This window comes from Colobus angolensis, unplaced genomic scaffold, assembly GCF_000951035.1.
Source record: "Colobus angolensis palliatus isolate OR3802 unplaced genomic scaffold, Cang.pa_1.0 Scaffold91, whole genome shotgun sequence".
Classification (NCBI taxonomy): Eukaryota; Metazoa; Chordata; class Mammalia; order Primates; family Cercopithecidae; genus Colobus; species Colobus angolensis.
Window position 1 is genome coordinate 206,971 of NW_012123043.1, and position 23,033 is coordinate 230,003.

General features: G+C 32.4%; 1 protein-coding gene across 1 annotated transcript in view; it reads right to left on the minus strand.

Moving 5' to 3' along the window:
- The window catches only part of DENND1B (DENN/MADD domain containing 1B), a 273,857-nt gene that overhangs the window by 154,979 nt on the left and 95,845 nt on the right, over positions 1 to 23,033 (minus strand). The window contains exons 4-6 of the mRNA XM_011931685.1: positions 22,501 to 22,620; positions 8,837 to 8,906; positions 2,809 to 2,889 (exon numbers count right to left, since the gene is read on the minus strand). Coding sequence (XP_011787075.1) covers positions 2,809 to 2,889; positions 8,837 to 8,906; positions 22,501 to 22,620 — 271 coding nt within the window. The remainder of the gene's footprint in view (positions 1 to 2,808; positions 2,890 to 8,836; positions 8,907 to 22,500; positions 22,621 to 23,033) is intronic.

Consider the following 23,033-nt stretch of genomic DNA (forward strand, 5'->3'; position numbering starts at 1 on the left):
AAAAAAAAAAAAAAAAAACAGAATGGAATAATGTAAGAGAACACTACTATGACATGAAATCACAGGATGAAATTTGGATAAGACACATGGACCAATGGAACAGAATAGAGAACCCACAAATAAACCCAAATACTAACAGCCAACTGATCTTCGACAAAGCAGAAAAAAACATAAAGTAGAGAAATGACGCCCTTTTCAACAAATGATGCTGAGATAATTGGCTAGCCACATGTAGGAGAATGAAACTGGATCCTCATCTCTCAGCTTATACAAAAACCAATTCAAGATGGATTAAGGACTTAAATCTAAGATCTGAAACTATAAAAATTCTAGAATATAACATTGGAAAAACCCTTCTAGACATTGGCTTAGGCAAGAATTTCATGACCAAGAAACCAAAAACAAATGCAATAAAAATAAAGATAAATAGTTGGGACTTAATTAAACTAAAGAGCTTTTGCAGGGCAAAAGGTGCAGTAAGCAGAGTAAACAGACAACACACAGAATGGGAGAAAATTTTCACAGTCTATACATCTGACAAAGGACTACTGTCGAGAATCTACAATGAATTCAAACAAATCAGTAAGAAGAAACAATCCCATTAAAAAGTGAGCTAAGGACATGAATAGACAATTCTCCAAAGAAGATATTCAAAGGGCTAAGAAACATATGGAAAAAAAGCTCAACATCACTAATGAACCAGGGAAATGCAAATCAAAACCACAATGTGATACCACCTTACTTTTGCAAGAAAGGCCATGATCAAAAAATCAAAATACTTCTGTAAACATCAGCCACCATATTATTTAGCAAACAGCAATAAAACATAATTTTTCAACGTTTAAAACTCCTTAAACATGTTGTTATCCCAAAATATGATCCTCACACATCTACTAAACAAATATTAAACTGATCATCTGATCACTGCATCCGCATCAATAATTGATGTTGGCCTGGATGTGGTGATCAGAGAACACTTCTACACTGCTGATGGGAATGTAAACTAGTACAGCCACTATGGAAAACAGTGTCGAGATTCCTTCCAGAACTAAAAGTAGAACTACCATTTGATCTAGCAATCCCAGTGCTGGGTATCTATCAAGAGGAAAAATGTCATTAAATGAAAAAGATACTTGCACACACATGTTTATGGCAGCACAATTCACAACTGCAAAATCGTGGAATCAACCCAAATGTTCAGCAACCAACAAGTGGATAAAGAAACTGTGATACTACTCAGCCATAAAAAGGAATGAATTAACAGCATTTGCAGCGACCTGGATGAGACTGGAGATTATTATTTTAAGTGAAGTACCTCAGGAATGGAAAACCAAACATTGTATGTTCTCACTGATATGTGGAAGTTAAGATATGAGGATGCAAAAGCATAAGAATGATATAATGGACTTTGGGGACTTGAGGGGAAGAGTGGGAGGAAGGGTGAGGGATAAAGGCTACAAATATGGTGTAGTGTATACTGCTAGGGTGATGGGTGCACCAAAATATCACAAATCACCACTAAAGAACTTACTCATGTAACCAAATACCACCTGGACCCCAATAACTTATGGAAAAATTTAAAAATTAATTAATTTTTAAAAAGAGGAAAGCTATTACCAAACAAAATATAATAACAACTTCCCTGTCTCATAAAAACACAAAAGCAAAAGACTTATTATTATATATACTTTGAGTTAGCTTTTCTCTCATTTTCTCTTGCAACATTATATTTTTCTTCTTTATTAAGAAAAGTTTACTATTTTAGAAGAAAAAAATTAATATAAATAAATTTTAATAGTCTAGCACATATGCCAAATCCATGAAGAAAATTAATAAAAACATCCATATTTTATTATCTTGAACTTTGGGCATTTACAAAAACTCCCAAAACGTGAGTGTTTTTATATACAGATGGTACACTTCGTTAAAAAGTTTCAATAGTACAATAAATCCGATCTCAGGCTTGCTGTCTGACAAACAGCAATTCAATCATATTTCCAGTAGTTTGTGATAATACCAGAAGATACATTAATGTATAGAGAAAGAAGATGAAACTTTTCACCCAGAATTTTTATCACATATTTATATGTTATATGTCATTTTCTATTCTTACTAAGTACTGTTTTCATTTTAGGAGGGTTATTAAGCATGTGTGTATATTCCTTTATTATGCACAAATTTCACCTGAAAATCAATGCTTCTTTTTTTCTTTTTTTTGAGATGGAGTCTCACTCTGTCTCCCAGGCTGGAGTGCAGTGGTGCAGTGGTGCGATCTCGGCTCACTGCAAGCTCCGCCTCCCAGGTTCATGCCATTCTCCTGCCTCAGCCTCCTGAGTGGCTGGGACTACAGGCGCCCACCACCACGCCTGGCTAATGTTTTATATTTTTAGTAGAGACGCGGTTTCACCGTGTTAGCCAGGATGGTCTCAATCTCCTGACCTCGTGATCCACTCGCCTCGGCCTCCCAAAGTGCTGGGATTACAGGCGTGAACCACCGTGCCCAGCCAAATCAATGTTTCTTAAAAGTGAAATATCCTCATAGATTTGGTTACTTTTAGTTTATAATAAAATTTTTTAAATTCAATAATTTAATAAAATTATAAAAATACACACCCAATATATCAAGTTATGACAGTTATAGCACGTTAAAAAGACACAATATTATCACCTTGTTATGTTAGTACTAGCAATGAACTTTTCCTGGAAGCAGAGATGACTTGGCCAAGAATTGCCTGAAGGTTCATGTGCTCTTAATGAAATTGAGACATAGCTATGACTCCCAAAAACAATTACTGATTGAATACTTACCACATTCAAATTTACAGGAGTATTTGCCTTTGGTACTGGGTGGTTATACAGTGATTTGAGAGTTTCATTCAAATCATTTTCCTAGGGCAAAAGCAAAAGTACATTTTATAAATAAAACATATACCAAGCAACTGCAATTAAAACTACTTGATAACATAGTCTACTGTGGCTTTTCATATTTGACATATTTTATATAAATGTTTTCCACAGAAACATTTCAAATAACTGAAATTCAAATATGTGAGTCTAATAAATACGAAAACATATTTAAGCCGGGCGCGGTGGCTCAAGCCTGTAACCCAGCACTTTGGGAGGCCGAGACGGGTGGATCACGAGGTCAGGAGATCGAGACCATCCTGGCTAACACGGTGAAACCCCGTCTCTACTAAAAAATACAAAAAACTAGCCAGGCGAGGTGGTGGGCACCTGTAGTCCCAGCTACTCGGGAGGCTGAGGCAGGAGAATGGCATGAACCCGGGAGGCGGAGCTTGCAGTGAGCTGAGATCCAGCCACTGCACTCCAGCCCGGGTGACAGAGCGAGACTCCGTCTCAAAAAAAAAAAAAAAAAAAAAAAAAAAAACATTTAAATTCCTTTATCCAGAAGAATAATGGCAATATTTCTATTTAGTATAAATGTATATTCGAAAAACTTAGTTATTATAAAATATACTAATGCTATAAAAGGAAATTATCTAAATCATTAAATCCAGAAGAACAACGGGATTGAATAAAAACAGTAATACAACTTTTTATCAGATCACAGAGTACTCTCATTTTCCATTTTCATTTTAAAATCCCAAAGCAATTTTTAAGGAATAGAAACAATTTAAGTAAGATTATTAGACTAAAATGGAATATAGAGGTTATTCTAAATATTTCTTTTCTACATTGCTACTGGTCACTACTTGATTAAATAAAACATACAGCAAATGTACTTCATAGGATTTGTATAATAATAATGTGCCTTGATGTGCACCCTCAATTTTTCTGCATCACATACTACAAATCCAGTAATAAATATACAAAGATTTTTATAGACATAATTATCCTTATTCTCTATTTTCATGTTGGAGAGAATAAATAAAAGGAAAAGGCAATTGTTCAGAGAAGTTAGCAATTTTAGTAAGTTTGGATACGAGACTTAGACTTCTCACGATCTTTCTTATGCCTTGTCTATCCATTTATACCAAAACTTAATAAATCAGATCTCTGTAACTACTTTCAGAAGTATTCATTCAAAACTACCTATTTGAAATACTCTTCAGAATAACATGAAAAGCCATAAACAATTTATCTCTTGATCATTTAAACAACAAAATGTATCAGAGAATACTGTAGATAATACCAATCCCCTTTGTAAAAGAGACTCATATGGTTATGTCTTTGAATTACCTTGTAGAAGGACTGCAAAATAAACAATTTATCTCTTGGGCTGTTAAACAATGAAGTGTACCATAGAAAATTGTGGAACATATTGATACTCTGTTTATACAAAATTCCTACAGGTACAAAAATTTTTAGACTAGTTTTTAAAAATCTGTTGCACTCTCTTACATTGATCAGGTAAGGATAACTTGAACTGCAAACGTTATTTAAATAACCCATGGCAGTGAATTAGAAATGAACAGAAAAAAGTACTACAATTCCAGATTTACTTCTAGTTTAATTAATGTTATAAACTTGTAATATTTCTTCCTCAAATAAGGAACACAAATGGAACCTCCCCTATTTCCTCTTCTCAGAAAGCCAAAATTATATAAATTTGCTTATAGCTATTTTCTTTTACGTATTCCAGTATTACTGATGGTATCAGGGAAAAAAAATGATACACAGTATGGAGATAGTAATAATTTATCAGTATGAGTTACTAAAAGTTACTAAAGGAAAAGTATTCAAAATTTGGACAACTAATATAATTAATGTGAATTCCACATGTACATTCACAAAAACAAAGAACAAGAAATTAGCATGAATAATTTAACCAGAATTCTGGTTTGGGCTTTTGATTGCAAAAAAATAAATAGTTGTATTTCCAGTTTTATTTTCTTAGGCAAGTGAATGACTGTACAGCTTCAACATAAAATTATTCAACTGTAAAATGATGTTAACATATACTTCATAGAATTAAGCAATCAAATACATAGAGAAAAATATTTACATGCACGAACACATACACATAAACAACTAGACTTTTGACAAACGTTAAAACTTGCAATTACATTATAAAAAAATTGGTTGACAAATTTAGAAGAGTAAAAGGACTACCTTAATTTATTAATAACACATTTAAATCCTATTTATATAAATAATACCTCCCTTACTTTCCAAGTGACAGAACTGATTATCTGACTTATAAACACTGTACTTTAATCAAAGTCACAAGGGTATTAGAAAATAAAACTTAGGCCGGGAGTGGTGGCTCCCACCTGTAATCCTCAGCATTTTGGCGGGCCGAGGTGGGTGGATCAAGAGGTCAGGAGTTTGAGATCAGCCTGGCCAATACAGTGAAACCCCGTCTCTACTAAAAATATAAAAACTAGCCAGGCGTGGTGGTGCATGCCTGTAGTCCCAGCTACTTGGGAGAGTGAGACAGAAGAATCGCTTGAACCCAGGAGGTGGAGGTTGCAGTGAGATGAGATTGCACCACTGCACTTCAGCCTGGGGGATAGAGCATGACTCCGTCTCAAAAAAAAAAAAAAAAAATAGAATTTAAAGCCAGGATTTCAGGGTTCAAACCACATTGCCAAAAGTCCAGTTACATTTGTATTACCAATACTGCATTAAGCTTCCTTGGAACATTTATAAAGATTTTAATTCTAAGGTGACCACACTCACCTTTATTTGGGACCACCACCACTTAAGGCAAATGAAGGATTTCGGCTGATTTATCAAAACCATTAATTTTTATTCTTACAAGCTTATTTTCAAATATAGTCTGTATCCATGTTTAACATAGTGCCTGTTTCACCATACTGGGCAGACAGAAATGTCTATACCATTTTAGTTGAACTGTATCTACCAAGGCTATATAATTTTTAAAAATTAAATAAAAACTCAAAATACTATGCCCAGGAGGATATTTTGCTCCAGATTCAGTCAATGGAACTTTTAAAATGATGTAAACAAACAAATGATTGTATACTGAAAAGATGAAAATAAGCTTTTCCTATGGAAAAATTTAGGGTGAGGAAAATAACATTCTGTCTTACTATATTCCTATTTTAAAAATTCCATGAACAATTTTGTCTATGATTGCCTTTAAAGCCTGGCATGCAGAATCCAGTGAACAAAAAAGTCACAATAGCTGGATATTAGTTTCTACAATTATAAAATGGATATCCAAAAACTGAATATTCGAAACTTTCTAACGTATTTTTACTTATTCTACACCTTTTGACTCAACATCTATTTGCTATGGGAGACACAGAGATAGAACAGTTCCATCTCTCAATTATTACTTTAATTGTGCAGACACAGAGTTACAACCCAGTGTAAATGCTCTGGAAACCTACATAAAGTATCACCTAACTTAACCTGGAGAGTCAGGAAAAGTCTCTAGAGAAGTACCTGTGCTGACATTAGGTTTGTTTCAAAAGATAGTTACATTAACTCTTAAAAGACAAGTGTTCTACCAGTAACAATTAGTGAGTGGTTTGTAATCTTGACAGACAACTGTATAGAGTTATGTTCTGGGAAATTTAAGTGGCTCAAAATAATTAGTACATTATGTGCAGCAGATGAGCGGGAGCAGATTAATCCAAAGAGAAGGTCAGATGCCAGATCATAAAGTTATTATACGTCATGCTGCAAACAAGTTTAAATTTTATTCTAAGAAAAAGAGGAGACTATGAAGCGATTGTAAGCAGTGGAATAACATCAACTTCCAGAAAGTTCATCTTAAACAGAAAACAGTGGTATATAGACAAAGAGTGTGTCTGAAATACCCATAAATAGTATCTAGAGAAAAGAGAATCAAGAATATAACATAAATAACATTAAAATTTTAGGTGTAGATGGAGAAAAAAGGCCCAAGAGAGAAGCTGAGGATATAAGTAAAATGAAGATGAGACAATGTCAGGGAAATCAAGAAAAACACAATGTCAGGAGTGACAGAGTACCATATAAGAATTTAAACAGATAACAAGTGAATGGAAAGTACACCCTAAATGCAAAAATTAATAGATAATAGACAATTACAAAGAATTTTATAAACATATTTTATTTCAATTAAACTGTATCAAATAGCACAGCTAATATTTTAGTAAATTAGCTCTTGTTAAAAACATCAAAGAATGGCCACACTTGGTAGATGGGAAGCAGAGGCAGGAAGATCCCTTGAGGCCAAGAATTTGAGACCAGCCTAAGCAACATAGTGAGAATCTATCTGTACAAAAAAATTTAAAAATTAGCTATTTGTGGTGGCACACACCCATAGGTCCAGCTAACTGGAAGACTGAGGTGAGTGGATTGCTTGATCCTAGGAGACTGAAGCTGTAGTGACTGATGATTGCACCACAACGCTCCAGCTGTGGGCAAGAGAGCAAGACTCTGTCTCAAAAAAAAAATTTCTTTTAAATCAGAGATTAAGGGAAAAATTTTTAAATCATTATCCCAGAGAAGTTTGTTCATTCAAAAGCAAACGTCAGCTTCTATTTCTATTTTTAAGACAAAAAAAGCATAAAGACTTTTATTGAGAGCTAAAACTATAAAATTCTTAGAAGAAAACATATGAAGAAAGCTTCGAAACACTGAATTTGGAAAAGATTTCTTGGATATGACACCAAAAACACAGGTAACGAAAGAAAAAGTAGATAAATTGGACTTCATTAAAATTAAAAACTTTTGTGCATCAAATAACACTATCAAAAGAACAAAAGGGCAGGCAAACCATGGATTGGGATAGAATACTCGCAAATCATCTATCTAATAAGAAATGAATATTTGACTACATGAAGAACTCCTACAACTCATCAAGAAAAAATGCAACATGATTTTAAAATGGGCAAAGGACTTGAACAGACCTTCTACAACTTTTGACTCAATACCTATTTGCTATTGGAGACACAGAGACAGAAGACTTCCAACAAGTACTTCTCTAGAGACTTTTCTTGACTCTCCAGGTTGACTTAGGTGATGCTTGTTGTGTCCCCAGAGCATTTACCCTGGGTTGTAATTTTCTGTCTGCACAATTAAAGACCTTCTTCAAAGAAGATATAATAATGGCAAGTAAATGTCCAGTGTTACTAATCATTAAGGAGATGCAAATTAAAACCATAATACACCACTTTGCACACATATTATGACACTATTAAACAAAAAAGAAAAGAAAAGAACAAGTATTGGCAAGATTGTGAGGAAAACAGAACCCTTGTACATTACTGATAGGAATGCAAAATAGTGTGACCACTGTGGAAAATGCTCTCATGATTCCTCAAAACATTAAATGCAGAATTACCATACTACCTAGTAATTCCACTTTTAGGTATATACCCAAAAGAATTGAATCCAAGGGCTGGAACATTACTTGTACAAACATTTTCATAGCTGTATTATTCACAATAGTCAAAAAGTAGAGGAAGCACCCCCAGTGACCACTGACAGAAGAATGAATGAACAAACTGTGGTGTATTCATACTCAGTCTCAAAAAGAAAAAAAAATCTGACACATGCTACAACATAGATGAATCTTGAAGACATCATGTTAAATGAAATAAGCCAGTCACTTGGCACATAAGGACAAATACTGTGTGAGTCCACTTATATGAGATACAGAGGGTATTCAAATTCATACAGATGATACAACAGTGGTTGCCACGGATGGTGAGGGTTGGGGAGGAATAAGTAGATATTGTTTAATGGGTACAGACAGAGTTTTAGACAGGCAAGGAAAAAAAGATGTATTGATGATTGCAGATCAGCATTAATGTACTTAATGTCACAAAACTTTACACTTAAAAATGGTTAAAATGGTAAGTTTTGTTTTATAAATATTTTACCACAATTTAAAAATGGGGAAAAAATAGCTTACCAGTTCCTTAGCCAAGTAATCTGCAAGAGTATTTAGAAGCTTGTAATACACTTCAAACCAGGGAAGGTAACTGTAAAAGAATTATTTTAAAATGTATATACATAAAATTCAGAATCAGAAAACAGATAACATAAACATTTAATTCATATTAATTCAAACAGGTTAATCCTGGAGGTCAAAAAAGAACTATATCCATTTTCTTTACTTTTTCAGCGAAGTTTTACATATTATTTATTACTAGTTTTCATAAAACAAATCAGAATCCAGAGTTCTATTTAAAAAGTTGTTCATTACATACTTCTATTTTATATCAGCAATATCTAAAATTATTTTCATGGTATTCAATCAAAGCATGCATAGGATAAAAATTAACCATTGTTAAAAAAAATCACATAAAAACTAATTTTAAAAAGCTTTAAAAACAAAAGATTAAAAATTCTCCTTTTAAAATGTTGCTGGAGTATATAATACAACGGAACTATGTGTTTTTCGGTTCTTCAGAAATGATGTTTAAGAATGATGGTAAATTTCAAAATAACTCAATACAAATATCAAAAAGACTATTCTAAAAATTACAAAAAATTTTAAATGACTGTTACATATCAAAACCAAATATAATTCAAAATTTAATTCATTGTACTAGATAAAAGTATAATTTTTATGATAGCTAAATATTAAATCTAAAAGTCATTTATATAAAACAAAATCCACATTCCTTATTAAAAATTAAACTATTAGTATATTTTAAATGTCTAAAGTTTTTAATGTTAAACTGTACACTTTTCATGTAGAATAAGAGGAAATCACAAAACACACTGTTGTTAATTAACAATTGACAAATACTCATTACTTTTCTTCAAAGTATTAACATGGTACTTTTAAGAGAAAATATTGTGATGTTTTTACTACATAATTGTACACAGATTAATAGTACATACACATGACATGTAAAATTTAAAAATCAGTAAGTAGAACGTAGAAAACAGGATTCTAACAGGATTTTTTTCATATAATGTCTGATTTGTTAGTGACTATGAATGATGCCTTTTGAATCAGAAACTGAAAGTAGTAATAAAAGAGGACATTAGGTAAACTACAGTATCTTTACTCAGCAGAAAATTATAGTTATTTAAAATGATAATTATAAATACTAAGTAATGACTTGAAAATTCACATGATACTTTAAAATATCTACCCAACTCTGGTTAAATCTAACACATTGATTTAACCAGTATGTATTTATCTCTGTGTCCTCTGGAAATAACACCAAAATGACAATAAATGAATAGAAAGGGTATATATTAATGAAAACAAGCAAAATGGAGGAAAAAACAATAGCAATGCAGGTGGATGACTTTGTAAATAGGGTAAACAGACAGATAACTAACAGCAGAAGAAAGGAAACCAAAACCTAAATGCCATTAGAAACGAAAAGGACCAGCAGAAGTGCTCCCCACAGAGTTCTGAAACACTGATTTAACAGTATCTCAAAGAAAAAAGCCCCTCGAAGTCCCGTTTTCTTGGAATGAAACCCACATGCAATGTTTCCAATTCAGTTTAATACCTTCCTTTTGAATACAAATTAATAGCCAACCACCAGATATTTGAGGAAACACAAATACAAAATGATGTTTATATTGAACAACATAAAAAGAACTATAAGAAAACATAGACAATACAAACAGCTGAAGAGAACTCCAAAACTTATATTTAATATCCTTAGAGCTGAATTAAGAGCAGGAGGCTACTAGACGATACTAAACTTTTCTAAAAGGTAAAAATAGAAAATTTTAGATAGGAAGAAAGAGCTTTAAGAAATTCTAAAGTCTGAAAAAAATTAAAGTCAATAAAAGTTTAGATGATAACTCCAGAAAATCTCCCAGAAACTAGAACAAAAAGATAAACAATCCTTGTAAGTTGTATTCCTAGGTATTTTATTCTCTTTGTAGCAGCAAACCACCATGGCAAGTGTATACCAATGTAACAAACCTGTACATTCTGCACATGTATCCCAGAAATTAAAGTAAAATAAATAATAATAATTCATGCTCATAATAAAAAAGATAATAAGAGAAAAAACATTACACTATCAGGCCATCAATCTCAACTATCACGTAGCTATAGTCATTCCATAAAGAAAAAATAGAGGAAATAAATGAATGAAAGTTTCTTTTAAAGAATTACTGGAAATTTTCCCAGAACTTCAGACATGAGTCTCCAGACTGAAAGAATGAGTGAATGAACAGCACAAAGAATGTTCCAAACCAGAGTATCAATGTGAAATTCCAAAACAAGGGATAGAAGAGTGCCTAAGAGTTTCCAAACAGACAAAACAAGTAACAAACAAAGGGATCAAGTTCAAAAATGTCATCAAACCTCTCAACAGCAATAATGAAACTTAAAAGATAATGCCTTCAAAATACAGAGGTTAAATTCTTTGCACTCAAGACTTCTATGTCCAGACAAACTATCAATAAAGTGTGAGGACAGATTAACAGCATTTTCAGTCAGGCAAGGACTCAAAACTTCACCTCCTAAGACATCCTAAAGGATGGCTAAAACAAAATAAAGGAGATGAAAAAGAAGGAATATACAGATGTAGGAGGCAAGAAATCTAAGACCTAGGAAGAACAGTTGTGCAAAGGCCTCGAGAGCAACCAGTTCAGACTGAAACAGGATGAAGGCTCTAGGAGGGAGATGCTAGAACAGGGTGTTTACAATAAGCATATTGACAACTTTGCTTGGAAGCCTGGAAAAATCTGCACAGGTGTGTGACACATCTGTGACAGCTTTTGGGGAATCTGAACATTAGAAATTACTATTGGTAATCTCAATTTTCCTATTTAAATTACTTAATTCTTCAAGTTCCAGTGCTTAGATGGCTATTTCACTATGTGTATCTTCCACTTACAAATAAAACCCTTAAAAATTACTAATACTGTTATATTACTAACTAAATATAATGAAAATCAGTACACCACAGTTTCTGCATTCACGATAACTCAAAGAAATAGTTTTCACGCCAAATCTCCTTCTACCAGGACACATAATCCTTAGAGCACAATTGCTTTCAATTGTAGTCATTTCAAACTCACATTTCAACTTTTAATAGCCTGAAGAAATTGCTATTTCCAGACAATTTCAATGTGTCATGTAGTTCCGACCTAAAAATTCAGATGAGACCTAATCTATTCAAAAAATGTGCTGGTCTGTTTCTATCCAACTCAAGGAGTTTTAAATAAAGTCAAATGTATTGATTGTAGGTGGCTGCATGTCTACCTATTAATGCTTACATTGTCATTTTCACCTTATTTAAATAAAGTGAGGCCTTTGGTAACCTGAATTTTTCTTTCCTGGTCTACTATATATATATATAAATATATATTATATATATATAATATATAATATATATTTATATATATTATATATATATATAAAACCAACACTTTTCTCTATCTACATATATATCATAATTATGTTATTAGAAAGTGAGATAATCTTTTTCCTTTTCTAGACCCAAAACCCTTAACATTTCTTTCAATGTTCTGGTTTTCTGAACTTTGTATTATTGTTTTTCACTGATTATCTTCCCCTTTTAATTTCCTCTCAAATTGTGAAGGCACATCAGAACCAGATTTTTCCTTAAGAAGCTAATTTATACAGATAAATATAATTTATCTGTAAGATTATATCCTTGTCTTTGAATAAATAATTGATTAATATACCCATATTTAGGTTACTTTAAAAAATTTAAACAGTTTTTATTTGTACTAGGCATTTTGGTATCTATGTAATTATTACTGTTTTTTACATGTCCAAGAATAATAAGCTTTACTGAATATCACCCTGGTACCAGGCTATGACTTCACCAATAAATTAAACTAATACTGTTTAGAAATAAGCTTTACTCTCATGGGATATTTCTCATAGTCATCTCTAAGGCCCCAAAATACTTTATTATTTCTATTTGGGGAGTATAACTCACTAGTTAGTTATACATCCATCTAGGGGTTGAGAGCAAAATCTAAGAATCACAGAATTTACGTGTTAAAACAACTGGAAGTGCAGGAAGTAATATTATTTAAGGAGCAACTATATGAATGACAGTTTGTTGGATACTTACATGTACTATCTCATTTAATTCTTACACTAATGCTTTGATACCTACTTGACTAAACTAAGAGAAAGCAACGTATCTAGGGTCACAAAGCTATGGAATAGCAATCTTGGGATTAGAACCCTAATCAACCTGAGTAATATATGCTCAGGGGTCTGCCACAGACAGTCTATCACCCTATCTTGGCCTGTGTTTCTATATAGCGAGCCTTTTAATAAACATGTTCAATGACCAGGCATTTCAGGCAGCTAAATGAACTGAGACAAAAATCATTCTGTTGTAATCTTAAATCACCCTGCCTATATGTTCTATCCACTGAAGCAAATTCTATCTTCCGAAATTCACCTGCTTATTTAATATCGAGAGCATTACCTTTATGACCTTTAAATTACAGTTTGTTCATAGGGGCAAATGTCCCAGCAAATAAAGATCTATTCAATGTGATTTTTTTAACTAACATTTTGGTAAATCCTTACAATTTTAGCTTGGTATTGCTTCCATGTTCATCACTGTTGATAAAAATTTTGAAAAGGGTATGGCTTGCAAAAGTGTTTAAGATGCCTCCCAAAATAACACCAATTATTTATCAACATTCTAAGTATGAAAATTTAACCTAATCAAAAGACTTATAATTGTATCATCGAACCAACACTCTGCACATAATTTTGTTTGTGAAATATTAGAACAGACTCAAATTTCAACCACAGCACTCCCTGATACATCAGTATGTACTATCACCATACTAAAACCAAGTCTAGTTATAAACAATGCTCTCTTTGTAAACACGTACTGGCTCTCAGTGATCATTCATACTTTTTAATAAAAACACAACATATAAAAGTGGAACTAATCCATAACGTAGCCATTGCTCCTAGAAACGTCAAGAAAGCAAGGACATTTTCTGTTGTAAATAAACAACATCTACAGCAAAGAGTGCTAACTGGCTATTTGCAGGCTGCTTCTAGCCTAAGGGCATATTTTGTTTGGTCAACACTGTTGTTGTTTAATTAAATAAGTTGCCAACTTCCAAATCTGAGATAATTCACTGTAAAAATCCGGACTTCTTGTTCCTCTTAAAAATCAAAGAACGGGTAATACTGGCCACACATTTTTCACTGTGCAACAAATGCCTAGGGCTGAGTTGTGGCTTCTGTCTTTGAGTGTGGCATGTACAATTCAGATCACCATACATACCCCAACTTCCTATTGTTAGGCACCTAACAGGTTTCTCTCATTTGAGTCCCTTACCTGGTCCACATAGGTAACTGAATTCATAACTCCTGATAAGAAGCAACTGCTCAACAGGATATCCTACTGACTACTCGCTTTCTTATCTGACAAGAAAATGATCCAGGGTATACAAAATAGTCCAGCAATTCCAATTTTAACTATACTCTATGTACACTTTAAGTCTAAATATATGGCAAAAAAAATATCATTTTTTAAAAGAAAATTATGTCCAAAGCTTTTGAAACACACACACACACAGATAAAAGACACTAAGTTATATAAGCTTATGTTGCTAGAGTAAGAAATGTTATTTTCAAGTCTTTATTTTGTGGTTTCTTACGGAATTTTCAAACAATATATGTTCAAAGCAATTCATTTTAAACTGATTATCAATAAGGTAAAATGTTAAAATGTTTTTCACTAAATTTTATAGTCCCAAAGAGAGTCAAAGTCTGTATTCTTACAACAGACCACAAAAATCCTAGGAAGTTAAAAAAAATTACTCAACATACTGTAGTAAGTGAATAAGACATTTCACTTGAATTTTTAAAACTTAACAAAGAATAACTGTGACTCTCGTAGTCTTGCCAACATACATAAATGTAAAACATTATGAGCAATTATTTTAAAACAAAGTACAGGAGATTAGTTAAAATTTAATTGTAAGATCATTTCTTTAATTTTCTGTAAAGACATAAGGCAAAAGAGAGATATATACATAAAGTCATGAGTCCATTTTGTGGTAGTAAGAAGACTTCCCCCACACTTCTACTTCCACTATAGAGCTGATAAAACTTTTACATTCAAAAGTCAAAGGTTAAATAAAGGAAAGGAAATGTTTTTTGTCAAATAGTCAGGTAACCACTAAAGTCTAAGCGATCAGCAGGAACCTAACTTATAGTAATCAAATAAAACTAAGGAAACTGCCTTTCCGTAGGAAAACGTCTAATGTCTAGAGGCTGTTTTTCTGTCTGGAAAATTGACACGAAATGTGTAAAATTGAAACATTCTGCTTCTGAGGGATTTGCCCAAAGGAAGAGTGTGAAAGCTTCAAGTTTGGTATGAGTTAAAGCGGGGAGGGGGAACTACAAAGGCCCTAAACATAAATCTGTCTTCCTTATTGGAGTATTTCATTTTGAACCCTTGGCGACAATTTTATAGTTATAAAATTATGTTAATCAAATTAGGTAAAAAAGTTATTTCTTGCATTTTTGCTAGCATATGAAACAATTCTAAGTACAAACAATTGCCAGATTTAAATTAGTAATATCTCAGGATATTTTTGAAATCTTGTTAAAACTAGGATCGACGTGTCATAGAACTAAAGAACAGAACAGTGACTCAAAATTAAATGTCAACTTTAATATTAAATAGGCCTAAATTCTAGTATTTTTTCTAAAAGATGAACAAAATAAATAGAAATCAAAGAAATGTACTAACTTTCAAATCTTGTAAACACCTAAATCCAGGAGAAAACAGACACATGGTTTATTGCATAGTGTACAATTTTCTTAGAACTCTGAGGTAAATCTAGATTACAGTAATTTCAAGTCCTATAATAGCATCATCCAGGAGTAGACAAAAGCCGCTTTACAGCATTATATACAAATGTTCCAGCTTAGAACTCTAAGCACTAGAATAGTTTTTTGGTTTCTTTTTTTAATAATGCATATATGTCACTAAGCAGACCACTTGGCTAGGTAAACAAACACTAAATGATGCTGCTGTTAATTAATTGCCACTTAGTATCATTAGTATCAACATCTTTAACCTAAAAGAGTCTCTGCCAGTCAAGAAATCCAAGCAAAATTATTTTCTCCTATCTCTAATTAAAATATTCTATCAATTTGTAGTTTTATTTTACTTTGTATCGATATACCTTAAAGCTTCTTAAATGTATGGCATTTTAATTATGTCTACGCTTTTATAAATACCTAAAATATTTTAAACTGTTCAATATCAACAAAAACTCAAGAGACTTTCATAAATGTTTTTATTTTACAATTTTTGGATTAAAAGACAAATTCAAACAGTAGAAGATAAGTCACAAAAGAAAAGATTTTTAGGAAAATATATTTTATCACAATAGAAAAAAAATTCGTGTTTAGGATACTGGAAAGACAATAGGAGAAACATTAATTAATTTCTATCCAAGAATCTTAATTCCTTTGCTACTGACAATGAACTCTGGATAATCAAGCCATTATTATCTCACAGTAGAATACCTACAAATAGAGAATGCTTCAGTATAAAGGCACTAACTTTGCACAAAAGACATCTTTAAGGAGAAGGTATTAACATTTTTTAATATCCAAAAGTCATAATACATTTCTGGTAAAGATATAAGAAAGTGATTAAACATAACCAACATTCAGAAGGGAAATATTTTTGTGTGAAATCTCAACTTACAATAAAAGAAACAATAGCAATGAACAATTGTCAGATTAAGCATGTATAAACATTTGAGGCACTTATGGATGATAATATGAAAGCCGCTGTAGCTTTTTCAATTTATGAACTGCTTTAGATGCATTCATTCATTTTACAAACCGTGAATAAAGACTACAGTTAATCATCTACTTTGACATCCCATAGAAAAATTTGTAAATGTATCTTAGCAAGTCTTTTGAAATAAAACTAGAACTAAATACCAAAACATAAGTGACAATTATGTGTTCACGAATATACGTGACTTTTATTTTATCTTTTAAACTTCTCTAGATCCTCCAAATTTTCTATAGCAAAATAAATTATTTTTGTTATCAGAAAATATGGTTAAAGGCATATATCTACATCTTGCTTATGCAAGGATTTTATCATACTTCTCAATAAATTTTGGCCCTATTAAGCACATGAATTCTAAAAGTCAAGTCACTCCTACAAAACTGACTGCAAGTAAAAAGGCTTTTGCCAGCTACTCATAAATAACTCAGAAAATGAGCATAGTTGATCTTCTCTCATATACTTCTGGGAGCAGCACAGTCTGTTATAAAGGAAGCTGGCCTGTAAATTAAGAGACCTGACTACCCTAAACCATTGTATGAATAGCTCATTAGATAATCCTACCTTCCTTTTCCCCCTAAAATTACCAGTTATTCTAAGTGGTGGTTTCATAATGAAATAAGACAAACTAGGCTGGGGGCAGCGGCTCACGCCTGTAATCCCAACACTTTGTGAGGTCAAGGTGGGCTGATCAGGAGGTCAGGCGATCAAGACCACCCTGGCCAAGACGGTGAAACCCCGTCTCTACCAAAAATACAAAAATTAGCTGGGTGTGGTGGTGCAGGCATGTATTCCCAGCTACTCCGGAGGCTGAGGCAGGAGAATCGCTTGAACTGGAGAGGCAGAGGCTACAGTGAGCCGAGATCGCGCCGCTGCACTCCAGTCTGGTGATCGAGCAAGACTTCATCTCAAAAAAAAAGAAAAGAAAAAAAAGACAAACTTTTTTCAACCACATCTTAAGGGTACAGTAAAATTAAGTAACCACTGTTGGAGGAGGAGAAAAAAGAAAATAATTTGAGGTGTAATAGAATTTCTCCAACCATCTTACAAATCATTCCCATCTGGTTGAACATTTTGTGTTGAAATTACAGAGAAACATCAATATCTGGCTCAAAGATTATAAAGCCATCCCATTAGCAATATTTTTTCTGTTTAAATCCCAATTTTCAAGAACACTGAATGAAACTGTCCTATTCCCACTTTTTAATTTATTTATTTATTTATTTATTTATTTATTTATTTAGAGACAGAGTCTCTGTCGCCAGGCTGGAATACAGTGGCACGATCTCAGCCCACTGCAATGTCCGCCTTCTGGGTTCAAGTGATTCTCCCGCCTCAGCCTCCCAAGTAGCTGGGATTACAGGCATGCACCACCAGACACAGCTAATTTTTGTATTTTTAGTAGAGGCAGGGTTTCTTGACCTCATAATCTGCCTGCCTCGGCCTCCCAAAGCGCTGGGATTATAGGCGTCGACCCCTGCGCCAAGCCCCCATTTCCATTCTTAATTCTGCTATATCACCATGATCACCTGACTGGTATGGACTGCCTATACTAAAACATACTAGTAAGATAATTTCCTATCCTACAAACACACACATATTTTACCTGGCAAAAAATGATCTAGCTAAATTCCTACTAATTTTTAATATAACACCTATAGTTCCATATTTATAGTTTATTATCTATATAACATCTCAAAGTTTTAGAGCAAGAAAAAATTGAAACGATTTTTGCTTATTGTAAAAAGTAGATAAATGCTGAAGTGAATAAAGTAAAAAAAGTTCAGGATATATCCTTTTAGATGTTCTTATAAGTACATACAATCGTATATTAATATACAAATATTTATGTGTTAGCTAATTTTTAAACACATATACATTTACATACACATATAACTTGTTCTCTACAAATATAAGAACATACTATAAATATTATTTTGAAATTTTTCATCATGTTACAACAGATCATAAATATTTCTCTAAGTCAGGGTGTATATGTATGTTTTTCTTAATAGCAAAATAATGTTGCACTATTCATTTATTTATTCAATAATTATCTATTAAGTCTTTTAAGAATTACGTGCCAGGCACTATTGTAGACACTGGGAATATATGAGCAAACAAAAGACAAAACTCCCTGCCCTCCTGAGGGTAACATTCTTGGGAGAGAAGGGAAGGGGTTGTGGGACAGAAAGGTTACAAATATACCATAATATACCTAATTAATTCCTATTGAGGGGCATTCATGTTGTCAACACTTTTACATTTATTTTTTATTATTCATTTAAATTGACAGGTAAAATTCTATGTACTTATTGTGTATACTTGAAAACATTCTTTTCAAGTATAACCTCCTCTCTGTCCCACACCCCCTTCCCTTCTCTCCCACCAGAATGTTACTCTCATTGTTTGAAAACGTTGTTTTCAAGTACATATACATTGTGGAATGACTAAATCTAGCTAATTGGCATTTTTTCCTACTATAAACCATGCTATAATAAATACCTTTGTTCACACTTTTCTCCTCACTCTTAGAAATAATCCTGGATTTAAATTCCTATAACTGAAATTACTGACTGAAGAAATACGAGATTTTATAATTCGAGTAGATATTACTAAATTTTCCTTCAAAAGCTTATACCATTTTATAGTCCTATAAAGAGCATATGAAGTGTGTTTTCCCTCATGCTTATTTAAAAATTTTTTCAATTCTGCTAACCTTAATGGGCTCATTTCTTTTACCCTCAGCAATGCTGAGCATCATTCATAGTTGCATATATTATTTACATTTCCTCTGTAAGTTATGACGCTTTACTTATTTTTCTATCAGATTATTTTTCTTATTAAGGTGTAGGTGCTTATTATGTATTTTGGCTATTAACTCTTTCTTATAGTGGTTGTAAATATATTTCCACCAGTTTATTATTTGCATTTTAAATTTTACTATGCTTGTCACCATACAAGCATTTTCATCATTATGTGCTCAAATACACAAATCTTTTAGGGATTCCATGTAGACTCTCGCTACCACAGTAATTTTTTCCTTCTAGTTGATATTTAGAGTTTTATCCATCCTTTCAACAATTATAAAGCTAAAAGTGGTGAAGCACCATCAAACCAGGTGGATAAACTTGGACCAAAAGCACTATAACTCCTCTTACTGTAGCACTTATAGAAATCTGTCAAAATTCCTTTCCAGGGGATACACTGATTATAGCTTACAAATAGACATTTAACTATCTATAATTTTCTAATTTCCTGAATAAGATGCTGAATTCCATTATATTTGAATCCTCCACTCACTATTAAAATTAAATAGTTATCTAACTTACTGGTTATTCTCTAAATCAGCTGTTCTCAAAGAATCCCTTCACATACTGTCTTTCAGGAAAAATATTAAGATATGCCATTAAAATCTTAAAATGTCAATATTTTTTCTAATTTACTAGGAAAAACAAGCTGGAGAATAGAATTTTCTAAATTTAAGATTTTCCTCTATGATTTTTCCATAAAGTTTTGACACCTCCTATTTCTTATCTACCAAAAGCACTGTCACATGACAAAAATAAATATAAAAGGAAAAATGATTTTAAATAAAAGATAAAATATTCAATAATACTTACTGTGAAATGTTCTGTTTATTGGTATACATGATTTTACTTTTGGTTTTCATTATGTTTATATAATATAATCATATTTTCTGCAGGTTAAAAACTCTTCCTACTTTAAAGAATATACCACAACATTCAGGGTTCTTTTACATATACAAGTTTAGAACCACAGATAAAAATAACTTGATTATTGTACTTGCTTTAGAGTTTGTTTCCTACAAATTAATGACAATTGGGTTGCCAATATGGACCTTATATTATTCTTTCTGTCATGTTTTATATAAATATTTTCAAGTAATGATTGCTTTCCTCAATTTAAACAGAAATTCCTAAGAATATTTATTCCACAAGCACATTTACAGAAACTGTTCTAAACATTCAATAATTATTTGTGAATGATTAATAAATTCAATGTATTCAAAGTATTTTAAGAGTTCAAAACAAAAGGCTCAGACTTTTAAATTATAAATATCAGGAGGTCAGTTTAGAGGCAGTGAGGTAAGCTATAAAATACAGACTCAAACCTTACCTGAAAAGGATGTTTAATCTCAAATGGGTACACAAAAACAATAAAGGTGGGGTAAAGTGTGTGTGTGTGTGTGTGTGTCTGTGTGTGTGTGTGTGTGTGTGTGTGTGTGTATATTGAGAGAGAAAGGGAGAGTAGGGGAGAGGAGGAAAGAGGAAGAGAAATGCATGCTAACAACTGATGAATCTAGGTAATGTTCATATAAAAGTTCATTGTGCCATGAAAACTTTTCTGTAAATCTGAATTTTTTAATGAAAAGTTTCAAAAATTCATTGAGAAAAATAAGAAAGCATATACAGCTTTGGTCTTTCCATCAGGGCAAATCTATCTTGGGCACAATGCATAAAGATATACTCCTGTTTAAACTGTAGCTTTTGAACTTTCAGCATGAAACAATGATGAAAGGAACTCTCCCCACCATTGCCCATACTGTCATCTCCACCCCCACTGCCCAGCCAACCTGCTCCAAGTTCAAAAAAATTAAAATTAACCTACAGTTTTAAGCATGACATTCTTTTGGATAAAGTGTAAGTTTTAAGCACAATTGTTATCCAGATGAAAAAGTTGTGCTAAAGAGAGAATGGGGGCATATTCACAATTCTATTATGTATAAAGCAGTTAAGCACTTACTTTTGAATAAAGCTTGAAAAAAACTCTCCAGCTCTAACCAATGTTCTAAGTGAATTAACAAACACTAAATGAATGATATAAATGTAGTTAAATATTAACAGCAAATGAACAAGAAGACTGATTTTATAACAAAGTTTTCTTAGTAATATGTTATTTCATAAATTGTTATTTCTTTTCCTATAAGCATTTCTAAGAAATCTAGCTTGATCAATATCCATAGTATAATAATAGTATAGTGTCCTATTTTTATAGACTACATCTGGATTTCTGATTCATCAGGACATATTGCAAGGATGCTAACCTTTAGATCCCTTTCTTCCTAACAGTCAGCAACGCAGATCCCAAGCCCACAGGCAGGACACATACTCCCAACTACCTACTGAATGAAGGCAGATAATGTAGGCAATTAGACAGGACAGATAGGACCTGTGGAAACTAGCAAGCCCATGATACAACTAAAAATCTGCTATTCAGTTCCAGTTTATTGCTGCCATGGCAGAATTAGTAGATATCCTCACTTTTCAAAAGGAATGTGAAATATGAATGATATACAAAACTTCCTAAAATTCATAAGGTTAACGTCCTTTAAAATTTTTAAAACACCCAGTAGCCAAATGAAAACCTCTAAACACTTCTACCAGGTTCATCAGTTTGCAACCTCTGTCTTAAAGCAGCAGTTCACTTTTAAAAATCCAAGTTCAGGTTCAGTGATAGAAAAGGGCATACATTAACTTATCTTTTTGTATTTCATTTAATAGGTGAAACTCCTATATTATTTGAATCCATCTCTTTATATTTAGTTTTCAAAAATAATTCTACAAAAAAACTAATCTTTAAAAAATCGATTCTTTCAAGGAAAGTTCCACTATGATAATGGTAAATCTTTAAACTTAACTGATTCTGTATACAGAAAGTCAGGAAAAATTATTTTTCAACTTGCTTTTAAAGAAAACAAGTTTTTCCTCATCCCAAGCACAACAAAGTACAAAAGAGAGATACAGTTACCTATTTTGCATCCAATTTTTTTTTTTTTACTACAAATACTCACCTAAGGATGCATAAACAAATTGTGCCTCCTGACGTAAGTCTGCAGAATCCAAATCTCTGTTTACTTTCAATGTCTGTCAGTACAAAGGTAAAGTGCTGTCCAACTTGATTCTGAGACACCCTAAAATATAGTAACATTATGAAATATTGTGCCTTGTTTGACAATTTTCTTCAAGAAAAAAGCAAGAGTATATTCGTATGTGACATTGGTTTCATCTTTCTAATCAGCTGGTTCTTGAAGCCAGAACTATGTTCTAAAACTAAAGCAAGTGTGAAATATATAAACACCAAAATAAGTTGTAATACCTCATAGACTGAACAGTTCTGCATATATTAATCTCTCACTAGGAAATCATAAGGTAGTCTACCATAAATGTTCATAAGACTAAAAGTGCTCATATTTCATAAATTATCAAAATATTATTACTGAAACTGTAGAAGAAGCTAGAAGTGATGACTAAGTCCTTTTCTTCAACGCTAGCCACTTTTCCTAATTATTCTAAAATTGCTTAGATAGCAAATCATGTCGCTTTA